At 39.9% G+C, this 21729-nt stretch overlaps 1 protein-coding gene across 8 annotated transcripts in view; it reads left to right on the plus strand.

Moving 5' to 3' along the window:
• Fn1 (fibronectin 1) overlaps positions 1–21729 on the plus strand; it is a 70399-nt gene that overhangs the window by 45644 nt on the left and 3026 nt on the right. For 2 of the 8 annotated variants that reach the window (XM_004626584.3, XM_004626585.3), the window contains 17 exons: positions 597–962; positions 1985–2101; positions 2743–2907; positions 4067–4222; positions 4867–4980; positions 5779–6048; positions 7372–7559; positions 8872–8959; positions 9935–10111; positions 11018–11107; positions 11315–11494; positions 12630–12719; positions 13657–14123; positions 15086–15224; positions 17796–17960; positions 20548–20673; positions 21172–21278. In XM_004626584.3, coding sequence (XP_004626641.1) covers positions 597–962; positions 1985–2101; positions 2743–2907; positions 4067–4222; positions 4867–4980; positions 5779–6048; positions 7372–7559; positions 8872–8959; positions 9935–10111; positions 11018–11107; positions 11315–11494; positions 12630–12719; positions 13657–14123; positions 15086–15224; positions 17796–17960; positions 20548–20673; positions 21172–21278 — 3005 coding nt within the window. The remainder of the gene's footprint in view (positions 1–596; positions 963–1984; positions 2102–2742; positions 2908–4066; positions 4223–4866; positions 4981–5778; positions 6049–7371; positions 7560–8871; positions 8960–9934; positions 10112–11017; positions 11108–11314; positions 11495–12629; positions 12720–13656; positions 14124–15085; positions 15225–17795; positions 17961–20547; positions 20674–21171; positions 21279–21729) is intronic. The other 6 variants (XM_012513691.2, XM_004626592.3, XM_004626586.3 and 3 more) reach the window with 5 other exon arrangements.

Raw genomic sequence — 21729 nt, forward strand, 5'->3', positions numbered from 1 at the left:
GTTTATCAATAAAACTTTGAAAAGAAAAAAAAACAAAAAAACAAAACAAAAATTAAAAAAAAAATTAAATTAAATTTAAAGTGAAATACTGAATTCTTGTGCCAAATTCTCAATTCACAAGGGATTACCTCCATTTTAATTTGTTCAGAATGTCTTCAATTTTAGCATATTTGACATCATTACCACTCTGTTGACAATTTTATTTATTTATTTGAAACTCAATTTTATTTGTTTGTTTATTTATATTTTGAGCATAGAAAGCTTCCTTGGGAGCCAAACATTTACCTCGATAATGGGCGAGCCTTTCCTTCCCTTGAGAAAGACTGCAGAGTGGAAACACAACACTTAAATATCAATGCACTTGAAAATATCAATTTCCACAATATCTCCAACACTAACCTTCAAATGTGCTGCAGAAACCTACTGCAAAGACATAAATAAATCACTTGTATTACTTAGCAAAAGAAGAAAATAAGTGAATGGCATGAGTTGATTATTTTGAGCCATTGTGTTATGAGCTTAAAATTCCAACATGGCTTAAAATTAGCACGTGACAACCTGAGGTGTGCAGCACACCGGCTGCATCCATGAGAAAGCACAAAATCTTGCTATGTGTCACTTTCCTGCCTCCCTAGCTAAGCTGGCGGTATCTTGTGTTTTTTCCCCTCTCCCTCCTATGGGTGCAAAAACAGGTCTCGATTCTCCAACTGGCATTGACTTTTCTGATATCACTGCCAACTCTTTCACTGTCCATTGGATTGCTCCCCGAGCCACTCCCACTGGCTACAAAATTCGCCATCATCCTGAGCATGTTAGCGGAAGACCCCGAGAAGATCGAGTGCCTCCCTCTCGGAATTCTATCACCCTCACCAACCTCCGTCCAGGCACCGAGTATGTGGTCAGCATTGTTGCTGTTAATGGCAGAGAGGAAAGCCCTGCTTTGATTGGCCAGCAATCCACAAGTAAGTTGTCTTCTGATCTCCGAAGAAATTGGGAAGGCTTTCCTCCATAGCTGGTGTAGTCTGCGAAGTAAAATTATGTTGTGCGAGTCCGTCATTTCTCAAAGAACAGACCACGATTGGTTAGCAGGGATGGAGAGGGAAAAGAAGTAACAGATGGAGAAAAATCTCCCTCTTAGAATAAAAGAATATAGTTCTTTATCCCAAGATATTTCTTACCTAATTTGAATAACTGGTTATTTCTCATAACTAACCTTTTATTCAAAATATAGAAAATGTAACACTGGTTCAAAGTGCCCTTTAAAACATAACTTTAAGGGTTGCCCAAATAGCTCAGCAGATTAAAGCGCCTGAAAGCAGGCGCAGGGGCCAAGGGTTCGATCCGCAGGGCTGCCATGCTGGCCCCGCCCTCTGGGGCACGCTGAGACAGCGATTGAGACTGGGTGTGGTGGCATGAGCCTATAATCTCAGCACTTGGGAGGCTATATGCAGGCAGATCACTAGGAGTCTGATCTAGAACTGAAACCCTGAACACCCAGTAAACGCTTCCCTAAAAAGTACAAATAATAATAACAGTAAAATAAAAAATAATTTTAGTGTGTTAAGTGTTACTATTCACCAGGGGATCATTGCTGAAGAACCTAGAAGAAGTACTACAGGAGAAGTGTCCTCATGGTATCTATTACCGCAGCCTCAAATGGGAGAGTAAAAAGTTGAGGCAAAAGAAAAAATAATTGTCGGTAAAGTTGAAATAATCATTCTATCAGAATTTGAATGGTTTCTTCAACTACGGTAAAACCTCGGTTCACAAACTTAACTCGCCATGATTCTGGTAACAAAATTGGATTGCAAACAGAATCGTGGAATGAATTCTGGGACTTGAATAGTGGAACGAGTTAAATTCATGAACCAAGGGCCCACTGTGCCTTGAATTGCTCATAATTTTTATTTCTAATAAGCTTACATTTTATATCTGAGTATTGTTTGATAGTTATTGGTGTGAGAAATATTCCATGTTTCTCCAGTTTCTGACATTCCAAGGGACCTGGAAGTCGTTGCCTCCACGCCCACCAGTGTCATGATCAAATGGGACGCCCCTGGTGTCACAGTGCGGTACTACAGGATCACCTACGGAGAAACAGGTAGGTGCCTGGCTGTTTTATTCTCTGACTATATCGGAGTCCCTTATGGGCAACTCGAAAGCGCCATAGGGAGTATAAATATAGAAACCCTGGGAAGTCCCTTTAGTTGCCTTTTTTCAGGAACACATGGAAACTATGCATAATATAATTGATTGTAAAATTAAGATTAGAAAATCGTTTTTGCACTACAATGATGGGGAAAGGACAGAGCTAAGGGAAAAAGGACTGTAAATTCACAATGCCATTGGTGAAATGTGATTTTATTTCTTCTCACTTTTTTATATCCTTATGTGTAACATGAATATATTCTACTAAGACTTTAAAAAGGCTGTAATCCACGCAAACCTAGGCTTAGCGATGGATTTTCTGCTTCCTCCGTTTGATGTCCCTCTGTGACTCAGTCCCATTTTAAAGCTGAAAGTTAAAACAGCATTAAGTACAATTTTCTCCCAGTCTTTATACACTTATCAAGGTTTACTACATGCATAAATATACCTTCCTGTTCAGAGTCTATTAATAGCATTCCTTAAAAAGGAATAAGCAATAAGATGTGATTTACATCCTGCCTTTGATATGCTAATTCATCGGTAATCCACCAAGTAATGCCAAGGCCCTCGTGCTCTGAAATGCCTTTCTCGTAGGAGGAACCAGCCCTGTCCAGGAGTTCACTGTGTCAGGAGGCATGAACACAGCCACTATCAGCAACCTGAAGCCTGGAGCAGATTATACCATCACTCTGTACGCTGTCACTGGCCGTGGGGACAGCCCTGCCAGCAGCAAACCCGTTTCCATAGATTACCGAACAGGTATAACTATCTCCTCTAGAACGATAACAAGTTTACTTATCTAGACAGCTTTTGCAAAGTTCTTTCTCCCAGTATAGTTTTCTTCCTTGTGAAATTGATTTTTTTTCCTTTTTTATTTTTTTCCTTTTGGTGGTGCTGATGTTTGAACCTGGGGTCTCACACCTGCTGGATAAGTGAGACATGTGCTCTATTCTCTGGCCCTGAGCTATGTACCCAGCCTTGATTTTTCTGTTTTTTTGTTTTGTTTTGTTTTGTTTTTCGTAGGGGGAGTACTGAGATTTGAGCTCATGGATCTGAGTTACAGCCCACCAATCTCAGTCCTTCCTTTATTCATTTACTTATTTATTTATTTATGTTTTAGAGAAGGGTCTACGGTCTCACTACTGGGTCAGACTTGTAGTGATCCACCTGTTTACAGCCTCCCCAGCTCTGGGATTACAGGTCTGCACCACCACGCCCAGTCTCAAATGCCATCTCAGCCTGCCCTGGGGCAGGGCCAGCAGGCAGGCCTGGGGATCAAATCTCTGGCCCCTGCACCTGCTTGCGGGTGCTTTAATCCATTTAGCTATTTGGCTGGCCTTCCCAGTCCTTCCTGTTTTGCATTAGGGTCTCACTGTGTTGTCCAGACTGGCCTCAAAATTGTGCTTTTCCTGCTTTAGCCTCAGGAGTAGCTGAGATTCTAGGCATGTGCCACCAGGTCTGGCTCTGACTTTCCTTTTTAATAAGGCAACAGCCTGCAACTAACAAGCTTTGAGCCAAATATGCAAAGACATGCTACAAGAGAAAAAATTTTGTCTATATAGTTAATTGATATATCTCGTATACCTACCATAGAAATAGGCAGAGGGGGGTGTGCAATAAATATTTGCTTAAAAAACTAATGAAAGAGTTGGTAGGTAAGGAGACGAGCATCTACTTAGATTGTAGCTTCTTTGTGAATGAAGCACTCATACTGAATTAGTGCTAACAACATAGGGATGTGTGTTCCTCTCCCCAATCTATCTTTATTCTTGCACCTCCCCACCCCCAAACCGTACCCTCAAAACCTGGGAGAGATTAAGTGAAAGAGCATCTGGGTGCACCAGAACTGGAGACAAGGACTAGTGCGGTCTCATCCCCAAGGACTGAGACTTCACTGGCTTCTTGCTTTTATTTGTAGAAATCGACAAGCCATCCCAGATGCAAGTGACCGATGTTCAGGATAACAGTATTAGCATCAGGTGGCTGCCTTCCAAGTCTCCTGTGACTGGTTACAGAGTGACCACGACTCCCAAAAGTGGCTCAGGACCATCAAAAACTAAAACTGCAGGTCCAGGTAAGAAAAACCAATATGACACATTCAGCAGGATAGGTGACAATACTTTTTTTCCCTTTCTTTTCAATAAATGGCTACCTTAATGCACATGTCATATTAGGTCAGTATTTTTCCACTCATGAGTTCAGGGCTCAAGATTGCTATAAGCTCATTCCTCAGTGGCAGTTTTAGGATTCATGCATTTGCATATATTGTTCTGTTTAGCAGTGTGGACATCTTGAATTATTAGTTTCATCTCTATGGTTTAGAATGTACACCAAGAGGGAGGGGATAGGCTAATCTTGTAGCGCAATTTTTTTTTAATAAAAGTATTTGTGAAATTAGAATGTTATGGCAATCTCTTAGAATCAAGTTACATTTCTTTCCTTTTTTTCCCCAAGAACGATGTCATTAATTGTTGGGGAAATCCTGTTAAGTTCTAGATATTCTTAGATTATTTTTGAGTGTGACTTTAATTGAACTCAGCACATTTGTATTAGCAATAAACAGGTTTGTCTAAGAGAAAGTTGATGTGTGGATCCTCTATGTTCCCATGATATCCTGGAAATGAATATTTTATGTTACCACGTGCCAGCTATAAATTTCTGCAAGTCACTTGCTTGGATTTGTCCTGATGCCACAGTTGCATTTCACTCCCCTTGCAGACCAAACAGAAATGACCATCGAAGGCTTGCAGCCCACCGTGGAATACGTGGTTAGTGTCTACGCTCAGAATCAGAATGGAGAGAGCCAGCCCCTGGTGCAGACTGCAGTAACCAGTACGTAACCAACACTCGGTTTCCATTTTCAAAGTGTAATTTTTTTTCTTAGGTGTCTGAATGTACTCAGCCTACCTTTTGCCATTTTACATAGGATAGCCGACTCATAGTTTGTTTTATATCTTGAGCTGAGCCCTGGACAAGCATTTTTCCTTCCTAGTGCCAAGTTATAAGTTTAAAGGGAAAGAAGTTGTGAAACTGCTGTAGTTATGTGCTTTGAAATTCTTTTGCTTAAATGGCCTCAGCAAAATCTTATTTGCCTATAGCAAATCTACAAAGTATTTTGCTTAGGACTGGCTTTTCTATGACTGGATGATAAAGTTGACTGAAGTGAGATAGAAACTTTGGAGGAGTGCGGCTGGACCGATGTCTAATATGAATACTTAACAGGGAGGGAAAAAGAAGTGCTTAAGAAAAATTACAGCAATCTGAATGTAATACTGAAAATCATCTTTGCCACTTCCAAGTTATAGAAAATCCAGATCTGAGACTAACCTCACATTGCAAAAGCAAATCTTGGTATAATATCTTTAAATTAATATAAATAAATCCATGGGGACATTTTGCAGGGTATCTACATGTCTCATACCTGGGTTCTAATAAATAATGAGACATTAAATACTTTTTAAACAAAAAGATCTAAGCAAATGTCAAGTTATTTTTCATTTTGATGGTGGGTTAATTGGAGTTTAATTTATCAAAGGAAATGGTATCTGCAAAATCGCTTTGCCTGTAATAAAAATGCTTTTTCCACAACTTGCTTTTCACATAACCTCTTACCATTAATTTGCCTAACAGACATTGATCGCCCTAAAGGACTGGCATTCACTGATGTGGATGTCGATTCCATCAAAATTGCTTGGGAAAGCCCACAGGGGCAAGTTTCCAGGTACAGGGTGACCTACTCAAGCCCTGAGGATGGAATCCATGAGCTATTCCCTGCACCTGATGGTGAAGAAGACACTGCCGAGCTGCAAGGCCTCAGGCCGGGTTCTGAGTACACAGTCAGTGTGGTTGCCTTGCACGATGATATGGAGAGCGAGCCCCTGATTGGAACCCAGTCCACAGGTATATCAGTACTCATGCCCTGGGCGCTCTTGGGAGCGGCGGCTTCATGCCTGACCACCATGATACTTTCCAACCACAACCCTCAAAGTTGTATCTGTTATGAATGACCCTCTTTAAAGAGGAATGGTAGCAAACAGTAAAATTTAGGTGATATTTTCATAAATACGTTTGACAAGAAGAATTTGAAGTACCTTGGCCTATAACCAAAGCCATAAAGTGAGACATTAGAAAATGATACTTAAAATGTGGATTATTTTCTAAACTGTGATTCCCTGTGTTGCCCTTATTAAATACAAAGGAAGGTGTTTGGCATCACAGAGCTTGCTCTAAGAAAGCACTCTAATTAGAATATCTCATAGCAATGTGACCCTTGAGAACACATACATGAGTGATAGCTTTCTTCCCTGGTAAGATGTCGTGTACTGCTATGCAGTTGGCTTAAAGGATTCTGATTCAGGTAGATAAGAAGCAGTTATTAGAATAAATGCTTTCAACAATTCTTTTTTTTTTTTTTTTTGGTCTTTTGAGACAAAGCCTCTTTGGCCTTGAACTCACTATGTAGTCCATGCTGGCCTTGAACCTGGCCTGATTCTCAGGCTTTAGTCTCCAGGGTACTAGGATTACAGGTGTGTACCTCCATGCCTGGTCTCTACAGTTCTTTATCCTCTTTTGCTTTATTTCTGAAGCAGTGTGAAATGTGAAAGATGTGTCCTATTGGCAGCATAAGCCCTGGAGGTGACAATCTGCATTATTGCTCTTTGCTTCTCTTTTCTGCTTCTACTATGAGCCAATTTTCTTCTTATGCTGCACCACAGAAAATACATTAAATTTAGTAGTGATATCTGCCATGGGGCCCAAATAAAGAGACAATAAAAACCTAATTATATCTTTTTTTTGGATGGAATCCTTTGAAATGGTGTTCCATACAGAGATAATTTATAGAGAAAAGGGCTATTGCTCATCTTTTTGTACCAATGGAAAAATCAATTGTAATGACCAAAAAGCCAATTCAACTTTTTTTGTATTTAAGGGGGGAAAAATAGCCTCTTAAAAGCTAAAATCTCCTGGCGTACTCACATTTATTCAAGTGTTTCCAGTGATTGTGAGATTGTGATTGTGAGAAATGGTGGTCATAAAACACATTTTCAACAGACATTTTCTTCATTCTGTATCCCCTCTTGATACTCTCGTGCTAAATCTTTGCTGAACCAGGGAATCCATCTAACCAACAAAAACAATGCATTTTTCTTCTTGGAGTTCACTCTATTTCTCCTTTTCCACATTTCTTGTAAAATAACCTTTAACCAATGACCATCTTCACAGCCATTCCGGCACCAACCAACCTGAGGTTTACTCAGGTTACACCCACAAGTCTGAGCGCACAGTGGACGGCACCCAGTGTCCATCTCACTGGATATCGAGTGAGGGTGACCCCTAAGGAGAAGACTGGACCCATGAAAGAAATTAACCTTTCTCCTGACAGCTCATCGGTGGTCGTGTCAGGACTCATGGTAAGAAATGACCTTCTACCACTGGAATGAAAGTGTAGGTCCTCTCTTACACAGCATATGAGGTAGTGGATAGATAATTTTATCATAAATTGAACTACATTCTTCTCCTCTGCCATCAAAAACTTTTATTATACTTTTATACCACTAGAATTCATTTACGTTGATATAAACTTTTCCAGATGACCATTAGATCAAGATTTTATGGGCCAGGGAAATAGCTCAGAGGCATAAGCACCTGCCTAGCAAGCACAAGGTTTTGAGTTTGATCCTTAGCACACACACAAAAAAAAAAAAAAAAAGGAAAGAAAGAAAGAAGAAATTTTATAATTAACTGTGGATTTTGTGCTGTTCTTTTAGAAATATGTTTTAAAGAGTTGTATATGAAGGGGAAGCATTTTATATACCGATTGACCAAATGCATAAGTTGACTTGAGTTATTCATTTTCTGAGCTGTGTTACCTTGACAAGAAACATTCTCATTTAGACCAGTACAACTTTATCTTATACCCATTAAGATATTTAAAAATCTGAGAGGCAGGGGAGATAGCTCAGTAGAGTAAGTGCTTGGGCCTGAGTTCAATTCCCTGTTCCATCCAAAAAAACATTTAAGAATGTATTTAGGCAGGTGTGCAGAAAACTAGGTGGGCTCCTAGGGCATTGATACACATCTGTACATAAGACTAACTCCAGAAAACAAGTTCCAAGGCAGAATAGAAAATTTTGTTTTTCTCTCTGTGACAATTTATGAAAAATTTATGATTTTTACCTATTGGTTCACAAAGGGGGGGGGGGAAGACAGGCTAATACCCATTTTCCTCAATTTAAAAAAATGAGTTAAGGGCTGGGGAAATAGCTCAGTAGGATAAGTGCTTGCCTGACAAACACAAGGTCCTGAGTTCAATAACTGGTACTGCAAAAAAAAAAAAATGAGTTTAGCATAAATATTTGTTATGGTTTACCTGAGCTTACCCCCAAGAGCATTTTACAATTCCTTTTATTTAATCAGTTGTCAATCATCTGTAGATGAGAATCTAGGAATTTCCGGCATTATGGATTTGCTAGTTTAAGTTTTCTTTTGTAGCTCAATCCCCATTACCACACACACACACACAAAAAAAAGTTTTCTTTTTTTGCGGAACCAGGGATTGAACTCAGACCCTTGAGCTTGCCAGGGAAGCCCTTATTCCACTGAGCCATCTCCTCAGCTCCAAAACTTTTCTTTTGTAACCGTTATGTTTTCCTAATGCTGAAGAGGAACTCCCTGGACTCCATGCAGTGACTCTACTAAGGCTCCTCGTGCCCTTATTTCTAGGTGGCCACCAAATACGAAGTCAGCGTCTATGCTCTTAAAGACACGATGACGAGCAGGCCAGCTCAAGGAGTAGTCACCACGCTCGAGAGTAAGTATTCAGAGGTCCCAGCGGCGACCGACCTTGTATGCAAACAAAAATTAAGAAAGGCTCAGTGATTTCTTAGATGAGTAAGTGAACAGTGGAAAGAGTCCCAGTTGGAAAACTGATGTGATTGCTTATCTTTTGAATGTCCCTTTTTATGACCCTCTGGTAAGTGTTCTGCTGATACATAAAATGTAATAATTTCGTAATGTTCCAATGTTGGTGTTAAAGATGGAGTCTAATCGCAAGTTTATGCTCTGCCTGGTAGAATTTAGTTTCCTTTAATTAAGTTGGGGAGGACACGCTGGCTTTAAAGAGGATAATAAATGTGGGGCCAAATTGGGCCCAGATTTTAGTTTTCTGCTATATTAATATCTGTGTGCTCTTTAGCAGTCACAGAGTGTCAAAGTTTTATCATCTTTGAAGTGAAGATAGAATAAGGATGTCTTCTGTTGAAAGAAAAGACATCAAGCCTATAAAAATGACAAAATACTAGCCATGTTACTGGTTATGGCTAGCCAGCCATGCTGTTGTGATTCCTTCCATACATATTTTTACAATACAGTAAATTAATCATTTTAACACTTATTGAGGTATTTGTAGAATACTAGACACTCAGCTCTGGGAACACCTGGTAGAATTTTTAATGGTTTTTATGATTTTCAAAGAAAAGGCACAAGGGCCGGGGAGATAGCTAAGGAGAAATAAGCGCTTGCCTGGCAAGCACAAGGTCCTGAGTTCAGTCCCTGGTACTGAAAAAAAAAGAAAAGAAAAGGCACAAGACACAAATATTTTCATAGTTCCTAATTACTGTTGATCCTTCTAGCTGAATGCCAAAGAGGAGAGACATCTATGGGTAACTAGTCAGTATGTTTTTTAAAGTGGCTGCATGTGGTGTACAATAAGGAAATGTTTTAAGATAGTGACACTGCACATGTCTGAAGCAAGCAGGCACTAACTTCCAGCTGTGGTCTGATGCAGATGTGAGCCCCCCCAGAAGAGCCCGTGTGACAGATGCCACTGAGACCACCATCACCATCAGCTGGCGCACCAAGACCGAGACGATCACTGGCTTCCAAGTTGATGCCATCCCAGCCACTGGCCAGACCCCAGTGCAGAGGACCATCAGCCCAGATGTCAGAAGCTACACCATCACAGGTCAGGGAGTGCCCCACTGACCACGGGCACTAACCAGCATTCGCAGTACAGATGGGTTCTTTAGTTATTCTCTAGATTGGTGCACACCTGTAATCCCAGCTCTTGGGATGCTGTAAACAGGCGCATCACTACAAGTCCAGTCTAGTAGTGAGACCCTGAACACCCTGTAGATCCTTCCCTAAAATACAAAAAAAAAAAAAAAAAAAAAAACTAAAAAAAAAAAAAAAAAAAAAAGATTTTTCTCACTTACATTGCTGAAATTGATTTTCAATATTTTATGGCAACTCAGTTTATAAGGATTATTGTCACTCTGATCAGAAATAATTTTGTTTTTTGCATCCTTGATTTGGTCTAATGTTTGTCAGAGACATGCCCAAATTTCATTCATCAAGTTTAATCTTTGATCACTGTGTACTTTTTCATTAAAAAAAAGTGTAAAATAATGTTTAAAACCAAAAGAAGCAAAACTGTCGTTCTTAGCATTAAACATGGTCACATTTTTATAATAATTAAATTTGTAAAAACAACATGACCTGATGAAGGTCTAAATTGTACTTGGAGAACAGTCAAAATCTGGATCAAGTTAGGGTTTTTTGAGCTTTTAAATCCTGATTTCAGGTGTCACATAATGGTAATCCTGTTACCCTACACATACATAATAAGTGATCTTCCCTTTAAAAAAAATACTGTTTTTGCACTATTTTAATTATTTGCCTGCACCAGTAATTTGCTCTGCCATACACTCTCACTATCAGCACATTGTGTGTGACTTTATTGCTCAAGTGTGAATCACCTTTGTGGTCTACGTAAATATGGGGTGAGAGAGAGGCAAAGAAAATTGTAGGTGAGCTTGAAAATTCTTCCAGGGAAGTAAGAACAGGTAAAAGCTATCTCTTCACACCCCAGGTCTGCAACCAGGCACTGACTACAAGATCTACCTGTACACCCTGAACAACAATGCCCGGAGTTCTCCTGTGGTCATCGATGCCTCCACTGGTAACTATATTTTCCACTGAGAAAATGTCCCTGTCATTGGGCATATGAATGTAAGAAACGAATGAGAAGCTGCTGTTTTCCTATTACAGCTCCCAGTGACTTTGTGCAATTCTTGGATTCTGTTGTGTGTTTGGAAGGGCCAAGGGAAAGCGTGGAAGTGCTTTTCTGGTTAATCATTTTCTGAGACTTAATTTTGGTTTCTTCTAGCCATTGATGCGCCATCCAACCTGCGTTTCCTAACTACCACACCTAACTCTTTGCTGGTATCATGGCAGCCACCTCGGGCCAGGATTACTGGCTACATCATCAAGTATGAGAAGCCTGGGTCCCCTCCCAGAGAAGTGGTCCCTCGGCCACGCCCTGGCGTCACAGAGGCCACTATTACTGGTAATCTGTTTTCACGATGTGATTTTTTTCCCCTCTTCCTTATTCCCCTGAACTCTCAAAGTCTTTATGCGTCTCCAGCTGCATATCTGATTCTCTTTCATGAGATCGAAAGGCACTGTACTTCAGAAGGCACTGTTGTTGTAGGGGCAGCAGAGCTCAGTCCGTCTGAAAAGGCATGAGTTCATGAAAATGTAATTTCCATACTATCTTAGTAGTGTCACTAGAGATTTTGTGTCGTTCTGTTTCTTCCTGGAAATTTGCCTGTCAGTTTAGTGCTAGGAAATAAGACCCCAGGACTTGGCAGAGTACTGCCTGCTCTCACCCTAATATCCACTTGCACAAATCAGGTTTGCAGGCAGAGCCGTCCTGGCCACCGTACCAGAGAGCATGCTACCGTGGAGAATAAAAGTTGTCCGTCCTGATGGAAGGATCGTAGGACTTTGATACTGTCTTTGGTCAAGAAATAAAATAAACTCTAATGTAATCTAGGTTACTATGGGGATGAGGAAATCCCTGTGGAACATATAGATGATATAAACAAAAAGAGACACTGCTTCTTTTGGGGGGAATGGAGGAGCTGGGGACCAACTCAGGACTTCTTACATGCTGTGCAAATGCTCTCCCTCTAAGCTATTCTTAGCCAAGGATGTTGATTTTTAAAAGTTTTAGGTATAGGAAAAGAAAATCAGACATGGAAAGAGTTGAGCAGGATAATTCCTTTGGGCACCGGATGATGACTGGTCATTGTCTCCTGCACAACACTTACCTCCAGCCCGACTTTTTATTGATCTAGACATTAGGCCTGAGCAAATTCATGAGTGCTATCTGTAGTGATCTCCCTCACATTCGCATTCCACTGGTGGTACATAAAACTGATAGCTTTTCTTCAATTTAGAAAGGCAAATAAAACCCCAGGTTAATGACTGTTGCAGAACAGCCAGCCTAAAAGTGCTTATTCGGGTATCTGGTATGATATGGGGAAGTGGCTTTTATATGTGGAGTGTGGGTAACTACACAAGAAAAGTGAAGTTGATTTCCCTTTCAAGAGGCCACCAGCCAGCCAGAGAAGGATGCTTGGTCCCGGTCAGTGAGCCACACTCACCAACATAATTTGATGCCTCTGTTCTTCCATCAGGCCTGGAACCAGGAACTGAGTACACAATCTATGTCATTGCCCTGAAGAACAACCAGAAGAGTGAGCCTCTAACTGGAAGGAAAACAACAGGTAAAGAGCACTTTCTGGGTGGTGACGAGGAACTTAAGATGAAACTCTTAACAAGTGCTAATTTTGTCTTGTGAAAAGGTTCTCCATGTTTTAATGCATTTCTTGTGTGGGTTGTTTTGTTTTGTTTTGTTTTGTTTTGTTTTGTTTTGTTTTGATAGCATACCTTATAAATTGTACTGACAGCAGGAATCATGCTCTATAGATTTCTGTTTTACTTATTTCTTTATTCCATAGCCAGTCTTTGGAAGCCTTGTTGTTCACCTTTCAAGAATTTAAATCAGATATTAAATGTAAAGCTAAGTTCCTATCATTGCTTTTCTTCTCTATCTTCCATTGAATTTTAAGTAGTTTTATTTTAAGGAGAGAAATCCTTCCCCTTACTTGTCTTGATATATTATTTAATTTCTGAAACATAGAACTAAGTGTTTGCCACCCAGTTTTACTTCAGTTTAAGAAAATACTATATTTATAGTGCTAGGAATACTTTGAAAATAACTGTATTTTAATCTATTTTTACCATTTCAAAATGCAAAAATTCTTGAGCCAAGCCTTCGTATTTCAGACACTGATCTGATTATTCTGGATTCTAGTCCTTCCCACTTGCTTCTCAAATGGAGAGGGGAGGGTGGGAGCCGGCACATTTCAGTTCTACAAGGTTAAACTTGAGCAGAGGCGGCTTCTGTGGCGCTCCGCAGTTCTAGGCTTCTGTATATGATAAATCCATGCTAATGCTTTTTTCTTTCTAAACCATAAAGGAATCTTTGGGGGGAAAAATCATGAAAGATTTCTTTCTGGAAAAAATGCTTTGATCTGAGAGCAAGTAATTTTTCAGGGACTTTGATAAATAGGCATTGTTGCTTGAGTTGATGATGATTGTGGCTGCTACTTGCTGAGGCTTACCGCGCTTTGCTTTTTGGCTGTAACCTCTCTTGGCCAGATGAACTTCCCCAGCTGGTCACCCTTCCACACCCCAATCATCATGGACCAGAGATCTTGGATGTTCCCTCCACAGTTCACCAGACCCCTTTCATCACCAACCCTGGGTATGACCCTGGCAACGGGATCCAGCTTCCTGGCACATCCCCGCAGCAGCCCAGTGTTGGGCAACAGATGATCTTTGAGGAACATGGTTTTAGGAGGACCACACCACCCACAGCAGCCACCCCCGTCAGGCATAGGCCAAGACCGTACTCGCCGAATGTAGATGAGGAGATCCAAATTGGTCACGTCCCCAGTGGAGACGTAGACCACCACCTCTATCCTCATGTTCTGGGGCTCAATCCAAATGCCTCTACAGGACAAGAAGCTCTCTCTCAGACAACCATCTCTTGGACCCCATTCCAGGAAAGTTCTGAGTACATCATTTCATGTCATCCCATTGGCATTGATGAAGATCTCTTACAGGTAATTAGGGTTTTTTCTTACTTGTACAGTACAGAAAAGGAGTAAACCAAGTAACTGAAGTGGTCAGCCTTCTGATAGAAAATGGCTAATCAGAGACCCTTACAGAGATAGGGCATTAAAGATCTGATTCTGCTTCTAAACCTCCATCTGACTGTACTGTGGAGGATGTACTATTGAATATCATTAGCTTTTGTTCTGTAGACACAACAAGATCATGATTATTATTTTCACACATTGCAGACTCTTACTGAGATAGATAGATGACTCTAGACAAGAAAAATATTCTACCTAAATTTAAAGTTACATGAAATCTAAAATAGCATCTTTACAGTTTGTCCTCGAAGAATCCCATTATCTATAATATGTCTAAGAATTTAAGGAAATCTGTGTATATTAGCTCTTCCAAGTGATTTATTCTCTAACTAAAACTGCATTCTTTAATTTGTCCAGTGGTACTAGTATCAGTTTGCACTATGTCCTATTTTTGCAAAGTGGCAGAGCTTATAAAACTGACTATACTGGGGAGATTCATGAGCTTAGAACCCTGATCCGGAGGAGATACCAACATTGTAAGGAGTCCGTGTCTGGGCCTGATGCACCTTGCAGGGCTTGCCTGGATCATTCCTGCAGTACAGTGTCCCTGTTTAATGTGGAAGGGACACTGCCGAGGTTTCCAGTGTGCTTGTGGAGACCCACAACCACAACAGGAGTAAGGAAAGTCCAGGATTGTTGAATACTCCTGGTAACTGCAGAGCACATGCCAGATGTTTGTTAAGAAAACCTGGCAGAAATGATGCTTCTAGGAGCTCCATCTCTCTGGCCAGTTGGGACTCCCCCATCTACTACCATCTGCGTTCCTTTTGTTTAAACAGTCAGGGGCATTTCTCATGAGAATAGAGGAGGCCACATCTCTTCCTCTCTCGCTAATGCTTTTCCCCACTTTGCACATACAATAATTGCAGTTCCGAGTTCCTGGAACTTCCACCAGTGCCACTCTGACAGGCCTTACCAGGGGGGCCACATACAACATCATAGTGGAGGCACTGAAAGACCAGAGAAGGCACAAGGTTCGGGAAGAGGTGGTGACCGTGGGCAACTCTGGTATGTACGCTCATGCGCCAATTGGGCTTGTGCTCCCCGCTGGGCTCCCTCACCTATTCCTTTGTTGTTGTTGTCTTTCAACTTTGAAGAATAAGGCTATACATCAGCCTGAGTAAATGAACAACTTAATATGCAGTGCTTTTCTCTGATTGCATCTTAATGTCTTTGTCATCCCCCAACCCACCCACACACAGTCACACATCAATGACAGGCTGTCAAATAGGAATAAGATGTCAGGCTTGGAAGGAACTTCAGCATAGCTCGGTTCACCACTCTGGACCTTGCTGTAGTGTGTGCTTACATGGGTTGGCAGAAGAGAGCAATTTCCATGTCATCTCCCACACTTCTTCATCTCCCTGTTCTCTGGTGGTCTTGAGTCATACTGAGCTAGTCATTGTAAAGCAAACTCCTTCTGTGCAGACATTAGCGACACCTGGTTTTTGTTCCTGATACAATATACTAGCAACATGGCCTGTGTGTAGCAAAGCAACTCTCTTATTTTATTTTATATTTTTCTTTGTGGTACCAGAGATCAAACTCGGGACCTTGCGCTTGTAAGACAGGTGTTTATGCCACTCAGTTATCTCCATGGGCCAGAACTCTCTTATTTTAAAAAGTTGGGGGATTTTTGTTTTTTTTTTTTTTTTTTTTTTGATTTTATAGGTTGAAACCTTAATAGAAGTTAACAATGTTTGGACAGAATATCCTGTCTGCTTCTTGTACTATGGATAACCACTAAGAAGATAACAATGTACAGTGTATTGACTATCAAAACTATCCTATTAATCAGCTGTGAAACTGTCTCATTCATATTTATTTATCAATTAAAAAAATTAAAAAAAAAGTTAAGTGATATGGAATCTTCTTTGTAGCACATGGAAAGCTCTTTTGGGCAGAGGTGTGACACCTGGCTTTTTAATGTGCAGTACATGAAAGTTCACCCAGCAACCTGAGAAAGCAGGAAATCAAAACTCTGAGTCCCAATTCTTCTAACTTGAGGGCTCTGTACTCTTTATCAGCAGCAAGTCATAAATTCTGTCTCTCCAAAGTGACAGGATTTTTTTTTCTAGAACCAGTTACTTAATTTTAGTTTCCTTCTTCATCTGATAGAAAATTGCTATTTTCTGTGAGTAGATTCCTATGAATTAAGCAGTTGAGTATTTGGCAAGCCAGAGGCAGGATTATTTTGTGTTTGTTGTATTACATATTCACAGTAATACTCTATTGTATTTTGCCTTTCATGGCTTTACTAGTGAAATGCCATGTGAAAAGAATTTTTGAGAGCATAAAGGTTTTTGTACATTTCTACATCAGCTTTTTTTTTTAAGACATCATCTCCATAAGTTTTATTATGGTGGAATTTTAACTCCTAGCTATTTTTAGAATGGCAGCTCCCCATTTAATAGTTTAAGCTCTTTTCATTTTCTTTGCAGCTCCTCATTCCCAGTAGTAATAGTCTTCATTCTGGCCACGTTCTCCTAGCTTTGGAACATTTCAGACTTTTTAGTTTCTAAAGTACTGTTTTCTTCCAGAGTCATGCCTTTTTTGAAATATTAGGCATTTAAAGTACCTATGGCAGTTGATCTTTAAACTTCACCCTGTAAGAAGCATATACTGTGGAATTTAAAGTCAATTATTTATCTTACTTAAATTTTGGAGAGTACCTTGAGACATACTTTATTTTTACAGATTATTTTAAAATAAAGTTTTGGGTTTTTTTTCCCCCAAAACATAAAGAAGTAAGATCATAGGTAGCATGCTAAGCTGCAATTTCTACAGTTCATTAAGTCATCTATATCCTGTCACTTATTTGGAACAGCTGATTTTATTGATAAAATGAAGTAGTCATCTGTAAACAGGACAATCGCTATGAGTCCGATATAGTAGTGAGACCCTGAATACCATATAGCCCCTTCCCTAAAAAATACAAAAATGAATAAATAAATAAAATGAAGTTGTCTTACTAGTATAACAGCAATGTGCAAATTGTAGGGTTTCTAGATGATTATGCAAATAAATGCAATAATAAAAGTGACCATAGCATAATGGTATATAAAATGCTAACACTTCGACATTGTCAGCAAAGGACAGCATCCAATAATAACTCTTTGTTTAGTGAGTGCTTCTATATCTGACAAAGAGCAAGCACTGAGTCCAAGGCTTCTTGTAGTCTTTGCAGCAGCTCTTGGAGATAGAGCTATGGACAGAGATGGGGAAATGCTAAGCAACAAGTTCAAGGTCACTCTGATACTGATGGGGAGATACCTGCCACCTACCTTCTTAACTGCCATAAACTGCCCCAAGACCTATAACATCATCTCTAAAGTAGATTTCCCAGAATTGATCAGAGACAAAAAATGAAAGATGGGCTCTTTTCAAGTGTGAATGTCTCTAAGCATTGTTTTTGAGAATGACTGATGCACTGACAATGGATCAATGCAATTTGGCCCTACTGGAATTTTGGGGTTAGATTAAGGCATTATATAAAACACTTCTGTTTCCTTCTTATGATCCAAAACCACCAATCCAATGTCTTTTGTTTTTGTTTTTGTTTTTCCTTTTTCCTCATAGTCAATGAAGGTCTGAACCAACCTGCGGATGATTCCTGCTTTGACCCCTACACAGTTTCCCACTATGCCATTGGAGAGGAGTGGGAGCGATTGTCTGAATCTGGCTTTAAACTCACATGCCAGTGCTTAGGCTTTGGCAGTGGTCATTTCCGATGCGATTCATCTAGTGAGTAGCTTGCTTTGTTCATCCACCTCTTCCTCCTCCTCTTCCAGCTCCATGCACTTGCATTAATGGACCAATGGGGCATGTTTGGTTGACACAGGAACTTCCAAATATGCAGCAAACAAGATACTACTGTTTGGCTCAAAGTAATATTTTGCATCATAGAAAAATGATGGGAAATTTTACTTGTTGAATATTGCTTCATTTCAAGGGCCGTGTGCAACTACAACTATAATTAAAAACAAGTTTGCAGTGATTATGATTTTTTAAATTTTCTTTTATACAGTGTCTAATCAATGAAGTCAAGCTCACTGGAAACAGGCTTAATTAAGAGTGTCAAAAACAAAAAAAAATCTCAGGTCATTTAATCTTCAGTGTTGAGTGAGGTCAGAGGTGAACATTTTCACTTACAAACATTCTTTCAACAAAAATCAAACCTACATCGCATAGTACATAGTTCTACGTGGTATGCACATACAAATCACACACATATCATAAATATATATATCACACAGATGCATACACATATACAAGCTACAGAGCTTGTACATTTCTAGTAATGTAAAGGAAAGTACACAGGTAATCCACTTATTAATAATTAACAATCAACTTCAGGGCTGGGGAGATAGATAGCTCAGTGTAGTAAGTGCTTGCCTGGCAAGCTCAGGGTCCTGAGTTCAATCCCCAGTACCAAAAAAAAAAAAAAAAAAAACCTTCAATTTAAAAATATTTGATTTTGAAATTGTAAAGGCATTTTAATTTTTCAAATATTTCTAACTTAGGGGCCGGGGAGATGGCTCAATGGAATATGCATTTCCCTGGCAAGCACAAGGGCCTGAGTTCAATCCCCGGTTCTACCAAAAAAAAAAAAAAATTCTAACTAAAATGATTCTAGGAAGTATATATTATGTTATGAAATTTAGTATCAGAATTTGTAATCTTTCATTTATTCTGTTTTTGGGAGATGCAATCATTGACAACTGGCTCATTTTTATAGATATTAACTACTGTGCCTTATAAACAAGCCTCTATGACATTTATAGAAATCATATTCTTTGAGTTTTTATTATTATTATCATTTAAATTTTTATGTATTTGGTACAGGGTCTCACTACCCAGCTTGGACTTGTAGTGATCCTCCTATTTTTGGCCTACCCAGCACTGGGGTTACAGGTGTGTGCCACCATGCAGGACTCTGGCCAGCTCAGTTTGCCCAGGGGCAGGACCGGCATGGTATGCAATATCTGGGATCAAACCATGGTCCCTGCGCTTGCATAAGCAGGTGTTTAGTCTGCTGAGCTTCTCATCAGCCCAGCAATCATATTCTTTGGAAGTAAAATATAACACAGAGTTTTAAATTTTTTCTCAAAGTATTTTACTTGTAAAACCCAATTGATGTTTTCCAATGTAGCCTTCTGTCCTCAGCCATCTGTGGATAGAAAAGCAGAGCCCAACAGAGGTCATATACAATGTTGTATTAGGAAACAGGCCTACTTTCAAGTTTGGATATTTTTGTTTTTGTGTGTGTGTGTGTGTGTGTGTGTGTGTGTGTGTGTGTGAGTACTTAGGTAACCAGAAGAATCAGAACAGTAAGTTCATTTATGTGAGTATTTGGCTTGGTGTATAGATTGTTTGCTTAGATGTCATCATTGTCTAACACCTTTTCTTACAGTGTAAGGAGGGCTGAATTATTGATAAAATGGAAGAAGAAATGCTTTGTTAGATAAATTTCTAAAAAGTATTCTGTTTAGCATAAATCTTGGCAATCAAAAAGATTTATATACAATAAAGGCATACTACTTGGAACTTTCAGATGTTTTTCAGCCAGTCTTCTGTTTATAGTAATATTAACATTTGATTTATCATTTTGTTTTGTTACCTGGGTTTATTCATTTTTCATTTATGTGAAACAAGTGGTAAAGCCGGATGATCTGTTTGAGAGTTTACCAAACTATTTTGTACCTAGGGTCTCGTCAAATTCAAAAGCAATGTTTTTATTCTTAAAAGATTCCTTCAATCCTGCTTTAGTTTTTGACAACTATGAACCTCAATAAAATAAGCATTCAAATGAAAGCCATTGATTAGTCCTATGACACAATTGTGGCAAAATAAATCTTTTTTAAAACTAGATTTTGTTGATACATTTTAGATATATAGGATGATCACATTCATCATAGTGTGGCAAAATAAGTCTTAAGACTGCTGAGGAGGGGCTGGTGAGATGGCTCAGTGGTCTAAAGCACCTGCTTAGAACAAGCTAAGCTAAACAAAAGCACAGGGACCACGGTTCAATCCCCCAGCACCACATGCCAGCCAGCCCCGCCCCCTGGTGGGCTGAGCTGGCCACACACTAAATAAATAAATTAATTAAAAAAATTGATTAAAAAAAATTAAAATAAAAAAAAGACTGCTGAGGAGATATTAAATAGTAGTTACACTGTGTTTCAATCCAAGCAGTGATCATAGCTGAAGGTCAAGATCTTTGACTTGTGCTCCTTCCAGATAGGGAAATTTTTAACATTCTGACATAGCGCAGTGTCCTGCAAGTGCAGACTCCGACAGCTCTACCTGTGCTTTGCCCTCCCTCCAGAGTGGTGCCATGACAACGGTGTGAACTACAAGATTGGAGAGAAGTGGGATCGCCAGGGAGAAAACGGGCAGATGATGAGCTGCACGTGCCTCGGGAATGGAAAAGGAGAATTCAAGTGTGATCCTCGTACGTCATCGCAGATCATTTTTAGTGGCTTATTAAGTGTTTTATTAACGGTCATTAGGGTGCTGTAGCTCTTGTTCACAGGACTGATTAGAGACTTGAGGCCCCTTTGAGAACTCAGCAGTGGGTTTGTTTATCTTTGAGACAAGCTTCAAAAATGAATCATGACTTAATGTCACTTCAAGAAACCTTGGCACTTTTCTAACCTAAGTATTCTGAGTATTCTCTACAGGGAATTGTTATAAGAAAGCTCTATTGGTCTGTAAGTTCAGCTTCTAAGATGTGATTTCCATCTTTCCACTGAAGCTACGATACCTAATTTTTGAAAATGCCAGACTAAAATCTACCTATCAGGAGCTTGCTTATGATGATTGATGAAACTTTTTGTATCATCATCACCCAAAGCTCACACTTTGCACAAAAGAGGAAGCTACCCTTGTACCAAGTCAAATGTGCATTGTTGATCTCAGTCTCACACGTGCTTCTGACTTCTGTGTCTAGACGAGGCAATGTGTTACGATGACGGGAAGACATACCATGTGGGAGAACAGTGGCAGAAGGAATACCTTGGTGCCATCTGCTCTTGCAGTTGCTTTGGAGGCAAGAGGGTAAGTGTGGACACTACAGACTCCCAGCAGTTTAGATAGGACACAGAGGAGGATCCGGCACGTATGTGCCGTGTGAACAGGCAGAACAGTGCCTCTCACGAAGAGTCCATGAAGTTGCTCCCCTCCCCATGCCTTCTGTACTCAGGTTGTTCCATTTTTCACCACTTGAAGTGTGAAATGCTGCATAGCACTAAGCCTCCTGATGGACAGGTACCCTTGTGGCCCTACGGTCAACTACGTTAAATAATACCTTGGGTCTAAGAAAATGCTACTATTCAGTGCCCTCTCTCAATCCAAACCTGGATCACAGCTCTTTCATAGGGTGAATCATATAGGACAGACAGAGGGAATGAGAAGTGACCCTGGCTCTTAATGACATAATCAAGGGGGCCTGCCGGTTAGCTCAGTTGTTTAAGCGCCTGCTTATGCAAATGCAGTCAGGTGTAGGATA

Source organism: Octodon degus, unplaced genomic scaffold (assembly GCF_000260255.1).
Source record: "Octodon degus isolate 3935 unplaced genomic scaffold, OctDeg1.0 scaffold00016, whole genome shotgun sequence".
Taxonomy (NCBI): domain Eukaryota; kingdom Metazoa; phylum Chordata; class Mammalia; order Rodentia; family Octodontidae; genus Octodon; species Octodon degus.